We start from the raw sequence: 23,410 nt of genomic DNA on the forward strand, positions 1-23,410 counted from the left end.
CACTGGCTCAAACCTTGACCGGTGACTGTCAAAGTCGAGCGCATACTTGAAAACAACTAGAAGTGCATATGCCATGCGCGATAGGTCAACGTACCGCCGACTAGAGGTCAATGCAACATGGGCAGAAACACAGGGCTGGGAAAGCATTCCCGAGCAGCCGTCTTCCTCACCACAGATTTTCCAGAAGCATGTTCGAAAGTATGGCCGGTAATGATCTCGTGTAAACAAAGATGCTCCGTTGGTCAGCCGGTCCATATGTTGAGCCACCGGACGGACTGATTCTTTTTTTCTGGCTATGCTGTTGGAGATAATCACGCCGAACCGCGGGGTAAAGCCAGACAGTAACTCCAAGAGCTCACCTCACACTCACTGAATTTTGGAATCCACCGTCCGAATGAGAATGAGTAGCTCATGTGAAATTATTGGGAATGATAGTCTTTAATATGTGAAGCTGGCCGTGTTCTGTGAGGCAGAGCCCGTCTCGAGGCAGGGAGGCACTCATCGACGTTATACCCCATCTAACTTACACTTGGAACCTTTGCGCGAGAATGTTGTGCCCCCTATTCTTCGTAGTCGCCCGTGTCGTCGGTTCAGATGGCTCCCTAGAAAAGGTAAGACCCCATTAGTGTGCCAAGTTCGACTCTTGAAGTCCTCAAGGCATTCCCATACACTTACGCACGGCTAATACATCTCCCCTCCTTCTCACCACAGTGGAAACAAAGACTCGTCGCCCTCTGCGCCGTCTCCGCGACCGAACCCCTAGGAAACAGCTACTACTGGGGCCACGACCTTTCCAACGCCGAACCAGACACCCTCTGGGGCCTCGAAGGCTACACCCACCCGGCGGGCTTCTTCCTCGGCCACACCTCCACCGACGTCTTCAAGCGCGAGATGCGCCTCGCGGACGAGGATAAGCTCCTCAAGACCGTCCAAGGGGTTGGTAGCCCGGACTACGATCTGCATCACTATGATTTCGCGGGCGGCTGGTTGAAGCGAGATGATGACCCCGGTAGGGACTCCCATGAGAGCGCGGTTGCTGTTGTGCACTTTTGGGCGTCGAAGGGGAGGAGGGAGGAAGTCATGAGGGGGTTGAAGGGGTTTGCCGGGGAGCAGAGGGAGAGGGGGGTTGGGGAGGGGGAGTTGCAGAGTTGTGCTGTGTTGGAGGAGGTTATGGATAGGAGTTTGGCGACGTTGTGGTTACGGTATGTGAACCCAGTGCGAACAACACACCCGAAGAGCAATTCTTCCTCGACTGGGTTGTTCTCGCTTCCCTTCTCCCTCCCTGTCATACGACACCGGACCATAGGTTGTAACTTGCTAACACTACACGTCTTCTCACAACAGGGCAAAGAACACGGAACACCTCCAGTCGCAGCTAGAAGGGAAGGAATACCAGGCGTTGCTCACGGCTTTGCAGCCGTTAACTGCCAGGACGGAGACGCACCTGTCGCAGATCTTCAATGGACACATTGATCAACGGCCCAAAGAAAGCGGTGTATAGTACTAGTGCCAGGTCGTCCAGTGTAGTAGTCTGTGGTCAATCAGCGACCCTGTGTTGTAGGGTGTCGGATAAACATGGCAACCTCATAGTGGAATACTGGAGTTGTGAATAATAAACATTATGGGGTATCAATTGCCTTCCATTTTCTTAGTTCAAACACGAGTCCTCACGAACTCGGCTTCGGCTGGGGCTTAGCATAACTCGCAGGATGCCCGTGTTTCTTGCCGTAATTCCTAATCTGTCTCAACATGTCGGGCAAGATAAAGATCCAGACCAAGGACGAGAGGCAGATGCCCAGCGTGTCGACAACCCAGTTGTTGCGCAGGGAACCGCCGAGACCGCTCCACCGCATCAAGCTACCCAGCCACGCCACCGTCACAAAGTAATCCCCGCGCTCGAGTCCCTTGATGGCCGCTGTGGCGACTTCGTCGGGCGACTGGACGGGATCGAGCTCCTCGAGCTGGTGCGTGATCTGGGGCTTGGTCAAGTTCTCCTTCTCTAGGCCTGGGCTCGTGATGGTCCCCGGGAAGACGACGTGGACCTTTACGTTCTGCGGGTAGAGCTCGACCTCTTGCGAGAGGGTGTCCGCCAGACCGCGAATGGCCCACTTGGAGCCGGCGTAGGGTGCGTACCCTGCGACAGTGAAGAAGGCGACGACGCTGGTGGTCATGATGAGGTGGCGCGGCTCATCCTCGACGGGAGCCTCGGGCGCGAGCCAGACGCGCAGAATGGCGTGGGCCATCTCGGCGGTGCCGTAAAAGTTGACGTCCATGTTCCTGCGGGTCTCGGAGAAGGGCACCTCGGTGAAGAAGCCGGTGGAGGCCATACCGGCGATGCACCAGACGATGTCCGGGCTGCGGCCGCCGTTCCAGCTCGTGGCCTCGGCGAGGAGGGGCGTGGCGTAGTCTTCCTTTGTGATGTCGGCGGTGATGTAGGTGAAGCGCTGGGTGGACGTGTTCTTGGCGGCGGATTTGCACTCAGCGAGGAGCTCTTCGAGGCGGGCGGCATTGCGGGCTATGAGGATGAGGTTTGCGCCCTTTGCGGCGAGTTGGAGGGCGACGCTACGGCCCATGCCCTCGGAGGCGCCGGTCAAGAGGACGGTCTGGAGAAGGGTATGGGTGAGTATACGTGTGCGAATGAAAAAGGGGGGGGGAGTTCAAGGAATTGAGCTTACCTTGCCATCGACGGGCATGTGATTCTTCCAGTTGAACAGACCCATTGCGGATGCGAGAAGGGCTGCTGCGAGGGCGGGCAGGGCGATCCAGAGAGCTTGCGATGCGTAGTCCATACCTCTCGAGTCTGGAGGGAAGATGGAAGATGGCAGAGGGGCAATTGGAAAGGGGGAGAGAGGAAGCCCTCGTGGCTTTATATTCGGGCTTTGTCGGCGATGAGTTGCTCGAGACACGCGAGGCGTTGTAGTTGGAGTAGCTTCCGTACCTTGGGCGAGGTAGATAGGTATTCGTAGACACGGTCCAGTAGGGTGCCAGGGTGCGTGCAGTTTGGCTGGTGCCATCAGGATCCAGGTCCCTGTTCCTGGTGGGGTGCCTTGTACCTTTAGAGTCTAAGTGGCTGCTGATGGCGCCCATTCAAACGGAATGGTATGACAGTTCGGCCAGCTTGGGTTAGCACTCATGACTTCAATCTTGATTTGCAGCAGTGCTGACATTGTCAGAAACTCTGAGGTTTCTGTACTATTAACAAAAAGCCTTCTATTCCTGACCTTCATTGGGCTAAGTAGCTCTTCATCAACTCATCACGTTGAACCAGCTTGCGCCGCTAACGATGTACCCGCTGTGTAGGTAATGGTAAGATAGTCTCACATACTTCGTAGTCAGCCAACCCGCCAAATTCGAATTATCTTTCGTAAAATATACTCTTGAGATATCTCAGAGTTCTGAATTGGAGGTTTGGTCGAATTCCTCAACAAATGGTAGAAATAATGTGCATGAGACGGCGTTGTTTGAGTGACATGTTGCTGACTTGCGTCGATTTGACCGTGGACTGGTGATGGTGGACCCCACCGTTAGCTCGAGGCTCAAGACCAATGAGAAACACCTCTGCTATTCCATCTCCACTAAAAAGTTCTGCGTTTGACGCTCGCAAGAACATTTTTCGTAGCCGTCAAAGTGCAGCACGCGAGGTCCCGCCCCATTCAACGCCCGATTCTCACCACCGATATCGAACTTTCGCTCCAACCCATTCCCCCCAACACCTGAATAACCGGCCTATTCAATCAACTAGTCGGTCACAATGGCGAAGAAGAGAAAGGCTTCTGGCCAAAATGCGCGCACCGGTCCCAAGGACTTCGACCCCGCCGATGCCCGCCTGGGACCCATCACCACATACGAAGATGTCGCCGATTCAGAAGACGAGTACTTTTTGAACCGCGACAAGATCATGTTCGACGAGGGCCCCAAGTCTAAGAGGAGAAAGAAGGCCGACGAGGAGGATCAGTTCCTGGAAAACTCGGACGAGGAGATCCTGGACCTCGACGACGGCGACGATTCCGACGCAGAAGTGACCAAGAAGCCCCCCCGGAAATCCAAGAAGGGCAAGGCTGCTGCCGCCGAGGAGGAGGCCGAGGAAGAGGGCGAAGGAGCGGAGGACGAGAACGATTTGAATTGGTGGGGTTCCTCCAAGAGGGAGTACTATAATGCCGACCAAATCGAGACCGAGGCCGATGCGCTCGAGGAGGAGGCCGAGGCCAAGCGCCTGCAGCAGAAGAAGCTGGCCAAGATGTCCCAGGAGGATTTCCTGTTCGACGAGGGCGAATGGCTGGCAGCTGCCAAGGAGGACAAAGAGGACCAGGACGTTGTCACAGAGGTTCTCAAGGACGTCGAGATCACGGACGATATGGGACCCGAACAGCGCACAAAGATCCTCCAGAGCAGGTACCCCGAGTTCGAGCACCTCGTGAACGAGTTCCAGACTCTGCAACCGCAACTGGCCATCCTGCAGAAAGACGCCCACGGCAAGTCGAGTCAATCGCTCGAGGCTGTAAAGTACTGGATCCTCGGCTGCTACGTCGCCGCACTGGCAAGTTACTTTGCCATCCTCACATCGCCCGCACGCGACGGGTCAACAGCCCAAAAGACGCTCGACCCTGCCGAACTCCGCGACCACGACGTCATGGAGACGCTGCTGGAGTGCCGCGACGCCTGGCAACAGGTCAAGAACGCCGCGCTGGTACGGCCCGACGACTCCGAGGAGGTCTCCTCCGCCGAGGAAGACATCAGCGGCGTGGCCGCCGGCGATGTGGACGAAGACGCCTTCGCCGCGGCGAGAGACGAGATCAGGAGACAGCGGAGACTCGAGAAGGCGGCCAAGTCCAAGAACAAGCAGGCGCAGAAGAAGGCCGCCGCCATCGAGGCGTCGCTCGCTGACCTCGACGACCTCCTTAAGCAGTCCAAAAAGAGCAGCAGCAAGACCAAGAAGGCCAAGGCTGCTGCTGCTGCTGCCGCCGCCGAGGAGGGCGACAACTCCGACTTTGGCGAGGAGGAGGTCCTCGACGCCCGGACGGCCGCGGACAAGGCCGCCCGCAAGAAGAGTCTGCGCTTCTACACCTCGCAAATCGTTCAAAAGGCCAACAAGCGCGCCGACGCCGGCGCTGCGGCCGGTGGCGACGTCGACATCCCCTACCGCGAGCGTCTCCGGGACCGCCAGGCCCGCCTCAACCGCGAGGCCGAGTCCCGCGGCCAGAAATTCGGCGCCGACCTCGGCGACGGCGACAGCGACGACGAGGGGGGCAAGACGACGGCGGCGGCGCTGCGCGAGGAAGGGGACGACGAGTACTACGACATGGTGGCCGCCTCCTCCAAAAAGAAGAAGGCGGACAAGGCGGCGTACAGCGCGGCGCTGGCGGCGGCCAGCAAGGCGGACCGCATCGTGGAGCAGGAGATTGTCGGGGAGGACGGCAAGCGCAAGATCACGTACGCCATTGAGAAGAACAAGGGCCTGACGCCGAAGCGCAAGAAGGAGAACCGCAACCCGCGCGTGAAGAAGAGGATGAAGTACGAGGAGAAGCAGAAGAAGTTGAGGAGCATGAAGGCTGTCTACAAGGGAGGCGAGCCCAAGGGCGGCTACGGGGGTGAGATGTCTGGTATCACGACGGGCATTGTCAGGGCGAGGAAATTGTAGAGTTACGTTGTCGTCGGCGCCATCACGTAATCCAATTGAATTTTTCAAAAGTTTTCTTCAAGCATTGAAGCGTTTGTTCTTGAAAGTGTGCTCTCAGTTGCCTTATTGTGTACATTTATTTGTATCGAGACACCGTTAGGAGTGTTTTTGATGTGAGGGAGTTACACTGGCACAGTAAGTGAGACTTGTTAGCTGGGGTTAATTGCAGGGTCCCGAAGCTCGAGAAAGCTGGCCCCACCAATTTCTGTTCCATGTGGCCAGAACAGCTTCAACAAGCTCCAACTTCCGACTACACATCTACAATTGCCAACCACTAGGCAGGCGCAAGACCAGCGCAAAGGCCTCACGAATATAGAAACACATTAGAACGACTCTATAACGAAATCACATTCTAATGAACCCAACGATCCACCAATAACGAACCCCACCCACCTCATCCATCCGAACCATCGTCGAAAGCCGCCCAACGACCACCCAAGATGGCGACCCCCGACCTCTCAACCCTCACCTCCTCCGCCCAAGTCTTCTCTTCAAACTACACCCTCCCCCAGATCCGCGGTATCCACAGATCCCTCCATGTCGAAATCGACGAAAAGGCGAGCCGCCTGCGCACCCAGGTCGGCAGCTCCTACCGCGACCTCCTCGGCACCGCCGACACAATCGTCCAGATGCGCAAGGACAACGACGCCGTGCAGAATGTTCTCGGCGGCATGGGCGGGCGCTGCGGGCGCGGCGTCGTCGGGAAGAAGGTGACGGGTCTGGGCGGCTTCGAGCGGAGCGCGGGGGAGCTCAGCGGCGGAGCTATCGGTGTGGCTGCCAGGGCGAGGCTGCTCGAGGCGTGCGGGCTCGTTGTTGGCCGTGTGCTCCGGGGCTCTGGGGCCGCTGGTGTCGGGAGCCAGGAATTGAGTAAGGGTGATAGGGTCGTGCTTGCTAGTAAGGTGCTGGTGCTGAGCCGGCTTCTGGTGAAGAGTCTGGAGGCGGAGAAGGGGGGTTTGCTGGACGGCGACGTCGGACACACTATCGAGACCGCGAAGAAGAGCTTAGGTGGACTGAGGAGGAAACTGTTGCGGAACATTGAAACTTTGCTGGAGCGGACTGGCGAATCCGTCAAGCAGCAGGACGTCCTCAAGGCGCTCTGCGCGTACAGCCTGGCCACCAGCTCCGGCGCGCGCGACGTCGTCAACCACTTCCTGCGCGTCCGGGGCGCCGCCATGGCCCTGGCCTTTGACGTCGAAGACAACAAGGAGCGGCAGAGGAGCACCGCCGACGTGCTCAAGAGCCTGACACTATACACCAAGACGCTGCTCGACGTGCAGGCCTTGGTGCCCTTTAAGCTGTCCGACGCGCTCTCCAACCTCAAAAAGAGCCCCTTACTAGCAGACGCAACGCTCAAGACACTCGAGTGTCTGCGCCTCGACGTCTACGAGCGGTGGTGCGGCGAGGAGATCCAGTTCTTCACACCCTTTGTGCGGCACGACGACCTTGACGGCCCGCAGGCGCGGGACATGCTCTTCAGCTGGGCGAAGCGGGGCGGCGAGGTTCTCGTCGACGGGCTCAAGAAGACGATAGAGCGGATGACGGAGTTCAAAGCCATCACGGAGCTGCGGACAAGCGTGCTGCAGCTGTGGATCCGCGAGGGCGGCAAAGCGCGCGGGTTCGACCCGTCAGAGATGCTCGACGAGCTGCGCGGCGCCGTCAACGGGCACATGCTCCGCGTCGTCGAGACCAAAGTCAATAAGCTGCATCTCGTTGGGTCCGAGGTGTCGGCGACGCTGGAGTCGTGGCAGGACGGCGTGACGGACGAAGGGGTCGATTTGTGGAACGTGCGCGGGTTCGATCTCGACCTGATCCACGGCGCGGACCATTTTCTCCAGGAGCTCGTCGCGCGGCTACACGGTCGAAACGACGCCGTGTCCAAGGCCGTCAGCGGGTTCCAGTCGTGGCGGCACATCATCGACGAGGTGGGCGAGGTGGTGGAGCAGCTCAGGCGGCAGCGGTGGGATAACGATATTGACGAGATTGAGGACGAGGAGACGATCGAGGCGAGGCAGCAGTTGCTCAGTAGAGAGGACCCGCGGACGCTGCACGAGAAGCTCGACGCGACGCTGGTCAAGGCCTTTGGGGATCTGGACGGGAAGCTCACGGGTCTCTGGCGGTCCAAGGAAGGTGCGCAGAATAGCGGCAGAGTGGCCATGTACCTCCTCCGCATCCTGCGCGACGTGCGCGAGGGCCTACCGAGGCTCGATGCCGTCAAGAGGTTCGGGCTGGAGGTTGTCCCGTCGCTGCACGAACGGCTGGCTACCACCGTGGCGGCGCAGCCTTTGGAAGTATTCAAAGGTAGGGCGCTCACGCAGAAGACTGTTGTTGGGCGGCCGCTGTGGGAGGGAAGTCCCGAGTTGCCTACGCAGCCTTCGCCTAGGGTGTTCCAGTTCCTGCGAGACGTGTCGACGGAGATGGGCGATGCGGGTATGGATCTCTGGAGCGCGGTGGCCGTGGGCGTGATTAAGCGGTATCTCGGGACGCAGTTGGGCGAGATGTGGCTCGAGGCCCTGGAGGCGCACCTCGCGGAGGATATCACGGGTGATGCTTCTGACGCAAAGCCGGATGATGTTATCAAGAACTCGGCAGAGAACGGTGGTAATAAGGAGGCCGAGGCACTTGACGCAGAGAAGCAGGAAGGCGCCGCCGACGAGGAGAAGGGAGATGACGCAGACACAAAGGTCAAAGAAGAGAAGGAGGAAGAATCATCAAAACAGGAACCAGAGGCCACAGAACCCGCTGCAAAGGCAACGGAGAAGGTGGACGACGGCCTCTCACAGCAGCACCGCGACCTTCTCATTCAATGGCTCTATGACGTCTCCTTCCTCCGCTGCTACCTCGATGCCCCCGCGACAAGCCAAAACAACGACCTCGCGAGCTTGGAGGATAAGATCTTTCAACACACGGGCTTGGAAGGCGACGGGGCGCGCCAGCGGATAGCCAAGTCGTCGCAGGAGTACAACAAGAAGACGAGCCTACTTTTTGGTCTTCTGTGATGTGAGAAGTTTGTACATAGATACCCCTGAGAATAGAGCGTAGATGAAATCTATTATATGCCGATATGCCGAGTCGTGAGAATGAATAGTGACATGCTGAAGATTCTGCCCTATGCTTTTCTCTCGAGACGTTTCTATAAAGTCCCGTTACATCTCATCAGCAATCTCTTCTCTATCTCACAATCTCACAACTTATGCCTCTTCTCTCCACTCGCAATCTTCCTAAACTCCTCCTGCGGAATCCCCTTCATAAACCTCTCCAACCCAGCAAACACCTCCTGCGAATTCTGCTTATCCATAGCATCCATCTCAGGCCGTCTTATCAACGCCTTAATCCCCGTCAAACTATCCCCAATCAAATGCTCCCCCAACCTCTCATCAACCTCCTTCAGCACCAGCTCCCTAAACTTCCCATCCTCCCCCTTGCCCGTCTCAAACACCTTGTTCACGTACCCCGTATGCAACAGCTCCTCGGCCGAAATCCGCTTACTCATAATCAGTGCCTCATTCGCCTTGGAGATACCCAGCCTCTGCACCAGCGCGCGCGAGGCGCCGCCCTCTGCGACCAGACCCAGGGATGAAAAGGGGGTGAGGAGGAAGGTGGAGGGCGTGGCGTAGATGAAGTCGGCAAAGGAGACGAGGGCGGCGGAGAGGCCTATGACGGGCCCGTTGAGGCCGACGACGAGGATTTTGGGGTGGGTGTAGAAGGCTTGGGTGATGTTTAGGTTGAAGGCGACGAAGGATTGGAGCCAGTGTTTGTGGGCTTCTGGGCCGGAGGGGGAGGCACGGGCGATGCTTACGTCGGCGCCGCTGTTATGAATTTTGTTAGTACCTAGGTTTGCCTTTTCATATTCAATATGCCCTTTTTGAAGATGTCATCGGGATGATGGACTGGGTAGAGAAGTGAGGCGGGGGTGTATGTGTGTGTGTGTGTGTGTGTTTGAATGCCGCGTGCGTGATACAGCTTGGAATCTCTCATAAGAATAATTAGGCCGGGGCGATGAGACTTGAACCGAGGTCCAAACACCATCGCGGCAAAAAGCACATTTTACTGCAGTAAAGAAATCCACGGCACATAAAAGAAAAGAGGAGAAAACCCCCCAAAAAAAACTCACGCAGAAAAGTAGCGACCCTTGGCCGTGAGGACGGTGACAAACACCTCATCGTGCAGGGCAATCTCGCGGAGCTTCTGCGCGAGATCGTAGTATTGCGGCTGCGCGAGGGCGTTGAGCTTGCGGTCGTTGTCGATTGTGAGCAGCGCGACGCGGCCGCGGTACTCGAGGGAGATGACGGAGTCCTCGGGGCTTGCCATTGTGTGATGATGATGATGATGATGCGTCTGTGTAGCTGGAGTTTGTCTCGTTTGTATGTACGTCCTTTCTGTTCTTTTGATTGGAGTCGTTTCTGCAATTGAACCTCTAATCACAAGGTACGATGAGGTAGATGTGGATGAAAGTGTTCAATGGAGATCAGATACTGAATCTCACCTTCGAGTCAAGCTAGGGGGGTTGGCAGGTTGTCGGGTTTATCAAACGTCGAGTTAGCCAGGGTGGGAAGGTCTGGCTACCCCGGACCCCACACTGCACCGAGATGCCTCGGCAGGTCGGGGTGGCATTGCGGGGTGCTAGCGCTCATGGTTCATTGCATCCAACATTGATAACATCACCTTATACAAACCCTTAGTGCCCGTGGATTAAATCCCAGATTCATCGTCACAGTTATTGTTGTTGTAAATAATTCAAAATTTTAAACTCCGAGCCCTATGCAGCGTGGCGTTTTGCAATTGTGCGCTCGTCTGCTTAAGGTATCGCGTACGTAAGGTAGGTATGTGTATCATTATGAGTATCAGCAGTAGCAGACACCCATCGTCTGTATATTCCCTGGCCTCCGCCTCCTTAACCTCAGAGGTGCGGAATGCGCGCCCCTTTTCGATCTCCCCATTAGCACCAGAGACATAGATCGGCGAATCGCTTCACAACTGTCCGCAACTCTTAAACCGATCTGACCCTGATCATCTCGCGAAGCCGCTTCCTCTCCGGCGTCCTCGGCTCGTCGCCGTCGCCCGCTTCACCACCCTAACGGCGTTTCGGCGCGACAGATCGGAGCTTGGGGAAGTTGAGCGGCAGGGCGAGCTTGGCCACGTGCGGGGCCTTGACACCCTTCTCCTTGGAGGCGCCCTGCTTCACCTTGGCGCCAATCTCGAAAAAGTAGTTATTCATATCCTTCTGGTCGAGGCGCAGGTCCTCACGCAGTTTGGACGTCTCCACCTCAAAGTTGTCAATGATGCACGCCACCGCGCAGCAGTGCGTGATGAGCAGGTCCATGTGGAACTTGCGCATCTCGCCGCCGTCCGAGAACTTGCGCCGGATGTGCTCGATGACCACCTGCGGCGCTGGCTCCATCCGCTCCTTGAGCTTGTCGCGGGGCGGTATGCGCTTTGTGCCGCGCTGCTTGCCCGGCGTCGCCATGGTGTAGAATGTGAAAAGGAAGTAAAAGTAGCGCAGGAGGCGCATCTTGGTGACGTTGCCAGAGTCGGCAATCTTCTTGACGCGGCCTGCCACGTGCCGGGAGTAGCATAGAACCTCCTCGCCCTTCTTTGCCGGGTCGATCCAGTCCTTGACGGGGATCGCCGCCAGGATTTCGCGGCCGATGAACTCGTCGGGGTCGTAGACGTCCTGGATCGCTTCGGCTTCGAGGTTGGGCCTGGGTACGGGCTTGGCTTCGTCGACGACGGCTTGCAGCTGCTCGCGCGATGCCATTGTCGCGGTGGCGCCGCCAATCGCTTCCATGATCGCCTTTGATGCGGTGTCGAGCTTCTTGGGTGCGCTGTCTCTTGTTTTGTTGGGGGCGATGGCGTTGAGAGCGACCGACTCGATGGCCTTCTTCGCCTTCTTCGTACCAAACGTCTGACCAAGGTCTTTCTTGAGATCGTAGTAGCTCTGCTTGCCGTTAGTGACCGTTCTGCAAGGCTTTCGCCTGGCGCGATTGGGCGTACGTTGTAATCTGCCGGCGCTGTCATGGCCTGTTCTGACGCATGCTTTGCTCTGGCCACACCACGAACCACCATCTTCTTCGCCTCCACCACTTGAAGCTTGCCGGTCTCAGGGTCGTAAATGCCGACGTAGTGCTTCAGAGCCTGCTGGCTGTCGCTAATGCCATCTTCTCTCGCCGTGTAGTCCATCGTCTGGTGGTCGGTGGAGTGTAAAACGAGATCCTGCGACACTGCGGGGGCTTTTGAACGTCGCTTGCCGGATGAGACATCTTGCTTGACGTATGGGTTGAACTGCACATTCTTCGCTATCCGAATACCGGGAGTAGAGGCTACGGCACATTAGCAGTTGTCTGCGACTGCAATTGAGAGAGGCTGATGAGGGCAGATTGTCCGTACCTAGTACTGGCGGGCAGAGCTGAGGTCTCTGGAATGAAGAAACAACAACTTTGGAAGGCTCGGTGGCCTGCTTCTTCTTCGACTTGGATGAACCGTCAAGGTCGCGCTTTCTCTTTCGTACGCTTGCGTCCGCCATGTTTGTGTCGGCGATCTGAGGCTTGTGCTAGGCGCGGGTGGTAATCTGCCGTTGGTGGGATGGCGACGGTCTCTGGAAATATTTTCTGTAGGGGTCTTGGGCCAGCCAGAGACAGGCGGGAAGGAAAAAAAAAAAGTCGGCAAACCTGCGTTGATCTATCTTAAAGAGGCAGGCGGTGTGTAGCCTAACGGCAAGCGTGTGTAAGCGCCTGCTGCAGCTACCCCACTCGAGCTGGGTCGACAAAACGTCACAGCTCGGCTGTCGCACTTTAGCTGCGTTGATGAAATTAGAGACATTGGGTGATTGAGCTTCCACATACTGCAATTGAATCGTCGCGATGCATAAGAGTCACATAGTTGATTGATTCAGTTCACGTTGTCACTCATTGGAGAGATTTTGTTTTTTTTTTTTGGAATTTTTGGTTCACTTTTTGATTTTTCTGAGGAAGCAAGTTTCTGCCTTTCAATTGTCATGCAAGTCCTGATCCCAGTTCCAAATCCGCGTTGCGTCAAGACATCATGCTTCCTGCGGCCTTGTTCCATAAACACCGCGTCCTCATCATATCGTCATCTCGACCGATCTCATTGTCGGGGTTTTCCATTCTTCGTTGAATTCTCATACGTCTCCAGACGTGCTTGCCGATCCAGTCATGACCCCAAGTCCCGTAGTTCCAATCCGTAGTGTGAATGTAGAAGTCTCGTGCGAGCCGAGACAGACTGAGTCGATGATGACGAATGCTGGCTGTTGCATATCCGTTTTGGCGAGTCGCGTGAGTTGTTGTTTGCCGTCATCTCAAAAGATGGTCAGGTCGAGGGGAGGGGGGGCGAGTTGTTTATTTGCTATCAAACTGTCAGACCACGATTCGCGCAAGATTATCATCTGTTGTTAAAACTTACGAGCGAGCCCTCATCTTTCTTCTCTTACGCTTGAGGCGACGCACGCGCTTCTTTCTCCATTTAGCTCTCATCTTGAATGACGAAGCTGCGGCATGTTAGTGATTGATTCGCATCGCGCGCAGTTAGCCACCCTGCCAACTGCTTGCCGGGAGCTCTCCAATCCATTGTAGGATTGGCGCTGACGACATCGCGATGGGCATGGCGGGTAGGGGAGGGGCACTGTACTTACTCTTTCTTGGTGAGAGATGTTGGTGATGAAAGTTCCATCTCCAACTGTCACGCGCCTGGAGGGGGAAGTTTTAGTGGTTGAGCTCCGTAGGGCAGCCAACCCTACTAATGCATTACATAATCCACACAGACCCCACACTCCCACTTACTGCGTACAGCTTCTCGTCCCTCACCAAAGTGTTGGAACGGCAAGGGCACGGCAGACACGCAAGGTACCTCCAATTGACGTGACCTCACTGGTCCAAAACCTTCCAAGGTTTGCTCTGAGCTCACTCCAGCCTCCAGGTCCTCTGCTCCGCTCAACTTCAGCTCTCATCTGGCCCCGCACCGGCTCAATGCCGGCATTGACCTACGTGCCGGCCGGGGCTTTCGGGGTCCACTCAACTCCGAAATGGGGCTTGTTCCGGAACGAAATGTCTTGATAGCAATTGAGGCGACATCTGCCCATAAACGATCTGGGCTTCGAGACAAGTTGAAAACCAAGGATTAGTTCGGTTTCGTTAGAATTCCAGCTTCTGAATGTTACTAAATAGCTTGACCTGACACACGATCTCTAAATTCGTACCTTGTGGACTGCTATACAGCGTTTTGAAAGGCGCTGCTCTAGTCTGTCGATCATTCGATCTACCTTTACCAACCTTGACCAGAGTAAATACGGCATTTGTGCTTTGAGCAACGTAAATATCTGCCTGAAGATCATCCCCAGCAAGAAACTATAATGCCAACACAGCTACCAATGACATGTTCTAAGGACGTCTGCATCAGTTCTCAGTATTGAAATCTGGGGAAATTTCACTAGCGAACCCATTTTTCCAAGTATACTTACCTTTCTTTACCTTGCACACTACCGATAGCTAAGGTACGGGAATACAATCGCTAAAGCCGATTGAGTTGTGATTAACGCTCAGAACGACGTAACCATGCTGGATCTTTGCAAAGGCTACATCAAGGATAGTTTGTCCTTAACAATCATCAAAAACCATGGTCGCTCAGACGTGGACTTTGCAAACCTTGAACTGCGCAGCGGCCGGTAACTAACGTCGACGACATCCAAAGCCTGGAACAATCAAAGTTAAAGGGTTCCAAAGAGGCCCTCTGATGTCGGTTTACAAACACCAAATTGCAGTTATCCCATTGTCAGCGGCAGACGCAATCATATCCACAAGAAGAAGGGGGAAGGTCGAGGCTCCAACGCAACGTCGACGACCAACACAGCCCCGGAGAAGCACATACAAATAAGTAAAAGCTGAGCTTCCTTCTCGGCCAATTGGCGTGTGGTGTCAACATTCCTTGCATTCTCGCGAAAGGCATATTTCAAAGAACTCGTCCTACACTCTCGTTGCCGTCTGAGTCTGTCGCCCTGATCACCTAGCAATGAGGACAAAGGGAGAAAACAAGAAGCAGATATGTTGAATCCAAGAACATGACGTGTCTTCTCAAAATAACCATCCTACCGCGTTCCAACCGTTACCAGCAAATGCCTCTATCGTGCCCTTGCCCTTGCCCAGATGCTGTCCTCATGTAATCTCGATCCATCTAGAGCTTCGCCTCATGCAGAAACTGATTCCATGACACTCCGTCGCAGAAAATCTCGCCCCATCACGCCTCGCCCAAAGTAAGCATGGCTTCCCGCGGCCCCCCAGGAGGAAACGCCAACGGCCTGAGCTCTGGATACGTCTTATCCTCGTCCACCAACAACGGCTCAAGCAGTCCCATAACCTGCTCCGCCACCCGCGCATCTCGCGCCGTCAATTTCTCCAGATCCCTCACCACAACAGCCCTCTCGTCTTTCGTAAGCGGCCGCCTCCGCTCCCTCTCCACCGCCTCAGCCACTCTGCCCTGCAACCTGCTGCCGCCGCCCGTCGTCGTCGTCTTCTTGTCATCAGCAAACGCAACCAAATCCCCCCTCCGCACAACCACAACCCGGTCAACGAAATCCACCTCGTCAATCCACTCCGCCACGCTCATCAGCCCCCCGTACGAATCATCGTGGATCTTGACCGGCGTAAGTCGAATCGGCAGACCCCCGCTCGGCCCGGCCTCGGGCAACCTCTCGTGAAACCGGTGCAGGATACCCAACCTGCTAAGCGCCGCCGGCACCGCCATGACGACGACCTCGACGCGATAACCCCCTTCCCCAAACATGCGCGCCAGCGCACGGAAATCGTCCGGGTGGCGGCACGCGCTCTCGAGGAGCACGTCGAGCCTGCGGTCCACGGCCTCGGCGACGGCCATGGCCAGCCACCTGCGGGCGTCGGTGCCCGTGGCCGGGCTCGCGAGGGCCGGGCCTCCTTGCTGCGCCTGGGAGGCGTCGGACTCGATGAGAGTGCGGTAGGAAGGGTGGTGGGCTTTGTAGAGGTCGGCGATGAGGTGGGCGGGCGGGTGGATGCGGGTCATGGCGTCGAGGATGACGGGCGCCAAGCGGGTTTTGCCGGCGCCGGTCTGGCCGACTATCAGTACGGCGAGGGGCCGGGACCGGCGGGGATGCGGGGTGAGGGTCGGCGGGAGGTCGGCGGGGAGGATCTTGGTGGTGAAGATCTCCCGAGCCTCTGCGTCCGGGAGGACGTAGCGGGATAGATCTGGCGGTGGTGGCATTGTTTCTTTTTGTGTGGATCGTTTGAAGTGGGCTGAAATCGTAATTACTTGATCCTCAAGGAGTTTTTTTCCGATACTGAGTCTGCCTTATCTAGTGGAATTTAAGAAACCTCCCCCTGAGTTTGGGTATACTTTTTGAAAGGGGAGGTGAGGAGAAGTGAAAAAAAAAAAAAAAAAACAGGTGACTCCAAGTTTAACATGCAGAGGCGGAGTCAAACGCGGAACCCAGGCGCACAAGTTGTTCTTCTGCAAATCCGGCATACCCGGGGAAACCGGAAGGGAAAACAAGCAAGCCAGAGTCCGCGTGTCTTTGCGGCTTGACCTGCCCTTTGCCCTGCCTATCTCATCAAAGTCTAATTCGCCTGTGCCTTGGCGGAGAGCGAAGGGGGAGCTGAGCGAGTCAAGGGGGCCTGGAAGTGGTAGGTGGTTTTCCTCGACATGAACCTATCGCCTCCCTTTGCCCCCGGCCCCCCGAGCAGTGTGATGGATGGAGTGCTTGAGTGCTCTCGGATTTCCTGTTTCCCTTCTCCCCCCCGCGGTTACTCGGTACTCCACACACCAATGAACCCCTTCGTTGATCCAATCACGGCTCACAATGCCGAGCCGACGAGCGGCAAACGCTGTGGACTCGTGGGTTGAGAACTTTGACTTCACATTCCCCCCCTGGGAGGTCTTGGTTGGCTTGGGCACCTAGCACATTGCTTGGTGCTAAGGTATAGTAGGTAGGTAGTGTCCGGTAAGGTTGAGAGAAAGTCCAGCGGCCCAAGAACGAACGCAACATGACGGCATACCAGATACAGACGTCGGTTTGATAGAGTCGCATTCTTCTGCTTCCCATGGCGATTTGTCAGAAATGGCTAGTTTGTTCCCCCGATTATGCCGGCACTGAGTTGCATTACGTTGGCGCCCGACCCGAGGTTCTGGTACAGAGAGTATTTACTTTACCACCCCCCGGGCGGTTTGCCGCCCCGGGCACTGCCCCGGCGCAGCGCCGGGCCCCTGCAGAAGATCCGTCATCCGTCATCGGATGAATCATGATCGGATCTCGCTTGCCATTTCGGGTCACCCGCGCCGCCGCATCGCGGGGCGGGATCGCCCCCCCTCCCCCCATTCGTATTTTATTGATTTTAGATTCTCAATGACAACTTGACGGACTGCGTGATGCGTGATGCCATCAAGGTTAACTTAACTTAAAGTTACGGATGAGTACTAAGGTAGTCCTCGAACGATGCTAAGCCCTATAAGAGGGATACTATTATTTTCTACCTTATACTGTGTGCATGGGGTTCTTGTCTGACGAATGGGGATAGAAGGTTAGGTACCTTGCACAAAATGTTGAACCTTGCTCGTTGGGAACTTTTGAGGCGGTCTGGAACATCGCACCATACAAACATATCATATTTTTTTCTCTTTTTTGACAAAGACTGTGTGTCATGATTACATCCTCTCTCTGAGAGTATCAACAAAGATGCAACACCCCGGCACTGAGCTTTGTTGCGCTCTGGTTGAGGAACAACGCATTTTGGGCTCATTCAAACCTTGGCAAAGAAAGGGCCACTCTCTTCGACTGTTTTCTGGACGTGATGGATCATGAATCACGCAAGCCATCAACCCAGCTTATGTTTATGCTTTTTCTGAGGTGATATGTAATCGATCACACCAGGCTCGAGCAGCACACCGCCGAACCATTCCCTGTTAGCACGCTCTTCGAATTCAGCCTGTATCGACAACTTCAACTAGCCTGGGCAGGACCACGACCTTCTCGACAGTCTTTGAGTTGAAATTGAGCTGATGGAGGGGCGCCAGGTAAGTGGTCAGACTGAGCTGAATGACGATGACGATGCCCAGATTCGACGACAGCAGGAGCCACCCCACTTTCAATCTCAGACTCTAGCTGACGGCCATGAAGACACTAATGATGACGTCTGCAAGAAGATCGCATCGTCTTCACGACGGATGGGTCAGAAGAGCCAGAAGAGCCAGAAGAATGGTGGGAAAGTGGTAGGTATAGGTAGAGGATTAGGTAGGTCAAGGTAAGATGTGGGGGGGGTGAAGTTGATACACTTGTGTGGTTGTAATGAGTTCCCTGTGTAAGGTGAGTATAGAGGCAAGACGGGAGCTGGTGGTTGAGCTGAGATCCTTGACTTTGAAGGTGTTCGAACAAAATAAATAGTTACGTCTTTACTGCAAATACTTACCATAAGGACCACATCAAAAGACCATCAAGAGCCAAACAAGTACACAGCAGCACATGGCCATATGATAGCAATATGGATTCTAGACTGCAATAATGCCGCTATCAATCTCCATGGCGAGCTTGTTGATGTTGCGACGATGCAAGTATTATACATACGACTAACCTCATCCTCACTGGTAATCGCTATGCCCCTTAGGCTCGACACCAGACATCTTATCCGAACCGCCCTTCTTCTCGCCGCTCTTCGCCTCACTCTTCTCCCCACCACTCTTCTTCCCCCCCTTCTCACCACCTCCCTCCCCCTCCTCAAACCCAACAACCTCAACCCTCGTAGCAACATTCCCCCTCGTCGCCCTCGAATAAGGACAAACCTCCTCCGCCCTCCCCACAACCCTCTTCACATCCTCCTCACTCAACCCCTTCACCCTAACCTTCAGATCAACCCTCAGTCCCATATCAAGCTTCTTCATATCCCCCACCAAATGCACAGTCGCCTCCACAACGCTATCCTCGGGCTTCCGCGGCATCGTCACCCCTAAACTCGCCGCCGACGCGTTCATCGCGCTCTGGAAACACGCGCCATACCCCGCGGCAAACAGCTCCTCCGGGTTCGTCTTTCCCTTATCCCCCGGTCCGCCGAGGGCTTTCGCCATGGTCAGATCCACGCGCAGGTCGTCGCCCTCGACGTGGCCCGTTCGGGCGCCGACGACTTTGGCATGGGCTGAGTAGAGAACGGGCGCGGTTTCGGTGTTGAGGTGGCGGGTTTGTTGGTGGGACGGCATGGAGGTGCGGGTTGCGCGCGAGAGCATTCGCGGAGCTCGCTGCGCGAGTCTGAGGGAGCGGATTGAGGCCGACATCTTTGCTTTTTTTTGCTTCAGGAGCAATGCTCTAATTCTTACAGAGACAAGAGACAAACTTTTGGTAGGACAGAAGAAAAGACACAGAAATGAGTTGAATTGAGTGCTGTGATTGGAGTTGAGCATGGTAAGCCCAGGAGCTCTGCGAAGCTCCCGTGTCGACCTTATAGCTTCGCGTTTTGGAGCTTAGCTCTGGATCGTCTTGAAAATGTACCGGTCACGGTGACGTATTCGACGGTCGAGCACCTCAAGGACCCCCTTGGACCACAAAGTCCTGAAGCTGACTCATCTGGGGCATTCCAGTCGAGAACTACTGGCGACAAATGTGAACGCTTTCTGTCTAGTACCATGCCTGTTTCCGTTAAAGCCAAGCATGCAGACTCTCTGTTGTCTAACTCCACCGAGGGGGAGAGGGTAACCTACCTAGCCTTTATTGCGTCGCCGGGATGGGCCAGGTCAATGTTAGGTTCTTCAACATTACCCATTATTATTACTACTTCAGTCTGAAGTAGATCAGACGGTGCGACTCTCTTGCAAGGCACTACTGCCGACTTCAAGACTTCTGGATGGCAGGCAAATTTTCTCAATATTGATGACTATAAAGCAAAGACCAGATTGTCTCCGCCAGCAGTACTTCAAAAGGTATCCATCATCCTTCGTGTTCAACGGACGACCATGTTCGCCCATTGCCATCCTCCGATGGACGTCCTAACCTAGTGAGAAGAACTCAGTGAAAGCCAAGCTGCAATGCCGGTTCAAGGTCCTGTGATTGCCCTTCCTTGCACTCATGCGGACTTCAGCAACAACAAGATTGTTTGGCCGCCTCGCCAGTGAGCTCGCAGCCTCAGATTCCCAACGCCAATGACATGAGGTATGAGAGAAAGACAAAAGCCGTATGAAGCCCAAGTAATGCCGAATTCCAGTTCCCCCAACGCCGATGTATGAAAAGTATTGCGAGGTATTCCGGCCTGTGACACCAGCTGTAACATAAGTGTCAGGTCCTCCCGTTGTTGGCCAGGATTCCTCAAAATCGCATAAAGCAATAATAGTCCGTAGCCGCGAGGCTGTTCGTTTTGGTGTTTTTTTATTTTTTATTTTCCCGTTAAACAAGAGCGATGCTCTTTTCATCCATTCCCTGCAGGTCAAGAGGCGTGCGATGGCACGCTGCGGGGCGTCACATCTCCGCTACGTCTGCGGCCTTGAAATTGCGCGGCCTGCTGCGACCTCGATGCCTCTGCAATCATGGCCATCTTCTTACGAACAGTCGAGAGACGTGACGTAATCATTTGAATCACTGCCATAATGTCAGTATTGCGAGGAAACTAGAACATAGCTGCTCATTACTTACTCCGGTTCACGGCCTGCTGGTCTTCGCTGTCCAGATCGCTAGAGGTCTCCTCGCGAGGCAACTCTTTGCCTGAGCTTGAATAGCGTCGCTTGACTACGTCTTCGTCGTTGTCCAGGACAGCCTCCAGCATTCGAATGGCCGTGACATAGTACGTAACGCAACCCTCAAGGTTCTCGTTGGTAATTTCATCAATGGCTGCCGTTCTGCTCATTTCGATGGCTCGGTCGTACATCAACTTCTCAGCACTAATGCCTGGCGTAAGATAGACATCGGGAGTGCTTGAAGTAGCTGACGAAGCTGAGACTTCGCTGTGGTTGCTAGGGTGGCTTGGATGATCCTCGGGAAGCTTCTGCTGAACAGCGATGAGTTTCATCCGGACAACCTCTGTCTTTTCCAAGACTTCGTTGAAGCGAGTCCGAACCCATTGAACGGTAGAGTTGATGCGCTGTGCAAGGCCCTCTTTGGAAACCTCTGCCGCAGAAGTTGGATCGCCACGCGTCTTTTGTGACCACCATAGGCTTGCAGCGTCCATGGCTCTAGCTAGCAGCGTCAGAGCCTTGACGTACAGGACCAAAGCCTCTTCAGACAGGGAAACCTCGGCATCGATGGTGAGGCCATCCTCATCTCCAGTGATTTGATCGGCCGGCGTGCCGCCGAGTCCGTGCTCCATTGATGGGGCGAGGGGGAAAAGCTGCTTGTACTTTACTTCCGCAAACCCATACACACAGTCACTCCGGTGAGCGAAATCCTGGATCAGCTTGACAGCACGCGCATCCTCGTCGGCCGGTGCGTTTTGCTTTCCATCGCCAATGAGGCCGACGGGGCCCGAAGGGGTAGGGTACGCAGGGAATGGACTATATAGAGGAGGAGACGCCCCCTTTCCGCCTAACACATGCTGCGGGACCTTGAATCCGAACAATCGCACGCTGGCGTCTGAGATGGCTTTGGCGATGAAGCCTTGAGTCGTCGGGCTGGCGGAAAAGTTCTTCCCATCGTACGAATCGCGGCTCTCATGACCGGGACGTCCCTTGCCTGAAGCGATTTGAACTGCACTGGATGGCTGGACTCGTCCGGCGCCGGTTGTCGAGGTGGGCGGTCCCTGTTGCGTGGCTCGGCGGATCATCTGACCAGTCTTGGGTGAGAGTGACGTGAGGCGTGGGTTAGCAGCCATTTCATCAGCAAACGCGTTCACCTCAACGTGCTTCTTTTCGACCACAACATAGTCACGCTCAAACGCCACATCTTGTGCAGCCTTTTCCTGTTCGGTGACGCTCCGCTCGGTGACTGGACGAAGTCTGTTCCTTGCAGGATTATCGTTCAAGTACGACGTCGGTGGGGAGGCAGAGGCTCGTGCAGAAGGCCGATTGAGAGCTGCATTCGAAAGTCTGTGAGGCCGGGCAGGTGCAGAAGTGGAGGGTTGGGCCATAGATGGACGACGAATTCCAAGTCCCTCCCCGGGTTCTTGTCCCGTAGACTGTCCTGGACGTGGCGCAGCATCGACAGCCTGCTGGGCTCGCCCTTCTATGGGACTGGGCAACTTTGGCGATCTGAGAGGCTTCTCACGAGGCGATTTTGCTGACTCGCCTTGCTCACGTACAGGCTCGTTCTCGGTTTGCCGACGAAGGGAGAGCCGGCGAGATAGTGATGATGTGGAATCGGACCTGCCGAGAGATCGCAGATCGCGCGAGGCCTTTGCCTCAGGTTTCGGGGGTGCATCATCCTCAACAGTGCCTGGAATGGGTTCTGTCAAGATTGGATCGTTGAAGAAGTCTTCGAATCTCATGCGCTCGACCGGATTGCGAGTAAGAAGCTTGCCGATGAGCTTGACCAGCTCTTTACTGACCACAAGCTCCTTTGGGTACTTCACCCGATCTTCAGCGGCTTCGATCTTACGCAAAAGCTCTACGTGATTTCGGGCGCGGAATGGTGGACGACCAGTAATCATCTCGTATAAAACCGTGCCTACCGACCAGAGATCGGCCTTCGCATCGTACCGCTCGTAGCGAAGGATTTCTGGCGCCATGTAGAGGGGAGATCCACAGAGGGTGTCGGCGAGCGACGTTGACGGGAGAACACGGGCAAAGCCGAAATCTGCGAGCTTCAGCATCGGAAGAGAAGCCAGACCAGAGTTGGGAATCAGTGAATCCTGACTGGCGGTCAAGATAGGGCGGGAGTGTGCCTCCCTGAACCTTGGTGATGGCAGGAGCAGCAGGTTCTGAGGCTTAACATCGCGGTGAACATAGTTTCTCTCTCGCAGGAACTTCAGGGCGCTGCCGAGCTGTTGGAGGAAGTGGCGTGTGACAACCTCGTGGAGACCCGAATTAGGTGTAACGGGGTACTTTCTCGCCATCTCGTGTGTAGCAGGGTTGGTACTCAGCTTGTCCCTCTTTTTGATGAACAATGACAAGTCACCAAGCTCACAGTATTCCATCACCAGGTTGATGTGTGTCGCTGATTCGACGCAGTCATGGAGGGCGACGATGTGCGGGTGTCGCAGAGTCTTGAGGATCTGAATCTCTCCGTACAAGTTCTCTCGGAGCTTGTTATTCAGGCGTCCCATTTCGACTGATTTGATAGCCACAGTTGCCTTGGAGCTCTATGACAGAGAATTAGCACGTTAGGAGCAACACATGCAAAGCCAAGTTGAGTCATAGCACTGGAGCATATCGAGGGGAACAACAGTTGGTAGTACATGCAACAGGCTTCCAGGTCTACAAGACGGACAGAGGGGAGCTCGCGAACCTTGTGGTGACCGCTGTACACCTGGGCAAAGCTGCCTTTGCCGATTTCGCCTCCAATGACAAAGTCTCCGATAGAAGCGTCGCCTTCGCGTCGCCTGCGTCCTGAAGAGGACGAGGTTGGTAACCGTTCCGCCATATTGATCGCCTGCAGTACTGCTTGTGTGAATGCGAGTTCGGGGACCGTTCGGTTCAGGCCTTTGGCCTATGCTATTCGAAAGACGTCGGCCGGATGAGGTGTCATGTACACGATCGAAGTTGGAGAGACGGTCGTTGTGATGGTTTTATTTGATAGAGTTGGCGGAAGAAAGGCACGCCGAAGAGAAGCAACAGATGAACAGGCAGAACCGCGAG

At 55.4% G+C, this 23,410-nt stretch overlaps 9 protein-coding genes across 9 annotated transcripts; 3 read left to right on the forward strand and 6 right to left on the reverse strand.

Annotated features, from left to right (window-relative positions):
* Positions 1–548: 548 nt before the first annotated feature.
* Positions 549–1,501, forward strand: BDP55DRAFT_729605 (uncharacterized protein; the record flags this gene model as incomplete). The annotated part of the gene is made up of 3 exons (XM_060579585.1): positions 549–611; positions 712–1,202; positions 1,345–1,501. The coding sequence occupies 3 exons, from the start codon at positions 549–551 to the stop codon at positions 1,499–1,501; spliced, it is 711 nt and encodes a 236-aa protein (XP_060428590.1).
* A 166-nt stretch (positions 1,502–1,667) lies between these two features.
* On the reverse strand, positions 1,668–2,789 carry BDP55DRAFT_729606 (short chain dehydrogenase; the record flags this gene model as incomplete). The annotated part of the gene is made up of 2 exons (XM_060579586.1): positions 1,668–2,603; positions 2,676–2,789. 2 exons carry the CDS (start codon positions 2,787–2,789, stop codon positions 1,668–1,670), a joined length of 1,050 nt encoding a protein of 349 aa, XP_060428591.1.
* Positions 2,790–3,431: 642 nt separating this feature from the next.
* Positions 3,432–5,699, forward strand: BDP55DRAFT_666923 (Sas10/Utp3 family protein). The gene has a single exon (XM_060575132.1). It carries the CDS (start codon positions 3,752–3,754, stop codon positions 5,636–5,638), a length of 1,887 nt encoding a protein of 628 aa, XP_060428592.1. The 5' UTR covers positions 3,432–3,751; the 3' UTR covers positions 5,639–5,699.
* A 195-nt stretch (positions 5,700–5,894) lies between these two features.
* On the forward strand, positions 5,895–8,715 carry BDP55DRAFT_666925 (uncharacterized protein). Its single transcript, XM_060575133.1, has one exon. The coding sequence runs from the start codon at positions 6,118–6,120 to the stop codon at positions 8,671–8,673; it is 2,556 nt and encodes an 851-aa protein (XP_060428593.1). The 5' UTR covers positions 5,895–6,117; the 3' UTR covers positions 8,674–8,715.
* On the reverse strand, positions 8,716–10,390 carry BDP55DRAFT_666927 (enoyl-CoA hydratase/isomerase). The gene is made up of 2 exons (XM_060575134.1): positions 9,789–10,390; positions 8,716–9,483 (listed from the first exon to the last, which is right to left on the reverse strand). Exons 1-2 carry the CDS (start codon positions 9,983–9,985, stop codon positions 8,859–8,861), a joined length of 822 nt encoding a protein of 273 aa, XP_060428594.1. The 5' UTR covers positions 9,986–10,390; the 3' UTR covers positions 8,716–8,858.
* A 12-nt stretch (positions 10,391–10,402) lies between these two features.
* On the reverse strand, positions 10,403–12,353 carry BDP55DRAFT_584264 (A49-like RNA polymerase I associated factor). The gene is made up of 3 exons (XM_060570858.1): positions 12,062–12,353; positions 11,669–11,994; positions 10,403–11,612 (listed from the first exon to the last, which is right to left on the reverse strand). Exons 1-3 carry the CDS (start codon positions 12,195–12,197, stop codon positions 10,749–10,751), a joined length of 1,326 nt encoding a protein of 441 aa, XP_060428595.1. The 5' UTR covers positions 12,198–12,353; the 3' UTR covers positions 10,403–10,748.
* A 2,423-nt stretch (positions 12,354–14,776) lies between these two features.
* On the reverse strand, positions 14,777–16,101 carry BDP55DRAFT_178745 (zeta toxin). The gene has a single exon (XM_060565803.1). The coding sequence runs from the start codon at positions 15,914–15,916 to the stop codon at positions 14,921–14,923; it is 996 nt and encodes a 331-aa protein (XP_060428596.1). The 5' UTR covers positions 15,917–16,101; the 3' UTR covers positions 14,777–14,920.
* A 2,182-nt stretch (positions 16,102–18,283) lies between these two features.
* BDP55DRAFT_729612 (organic hydroperoxide resistance protein) lies at positions 18,284–18,970 on the reverse strand (the record flags this gene model as incomplete). The annotated part of the gene is made up of 1 exon (XM_060579587.1): positions 18,284–18,970. The coding sequence occupies one exon, from the start codon at positions 18,968–18,970 to the stop codon at positions 18,284–18,286; it is 687 nt and encodes a 228-aa protein (XP_060428597.1).
* Positions 18,971–20,112: 1,142 nt separating this feature from the next.
* On the reverse strand, positions 20,113–23,195 carry BDP55DRAFT_554021 (uncharacterized protein; the record flags this gene model as incomplete). The annotated part of the gene is made up of 3 exons (XM_060569353.1): positions 20,113–20,264; positions 20,319–22,914; positions 23,061–23,195. The coding sequence occupies 3 exons, from the start codon at positions 23,193–23,195 to the stop codon at positions 20,113–20,115; spliced, it is 2,883 nt and encodes a 960-aa protein (XP_060428598.1).
* Between the last annotated feature and the right edge of the window lie 215 nt (positions 23,196–23,410).

Source organism: Colletotrichum godetiae (assembly GCF_030913485.1).
Source record: "Colletotrichum godetiae strain CBS 193.32 chromosome Unknown BDP55scaffold_25, whole genome shotgun sequence".
Lineage (NCBI taxonomy): Eukaryota > Fungi > Ascomycota > Sordariomycetes > Glomerellales > Glomerellaceae > Colletotrichum > Colletotrichum godetiae.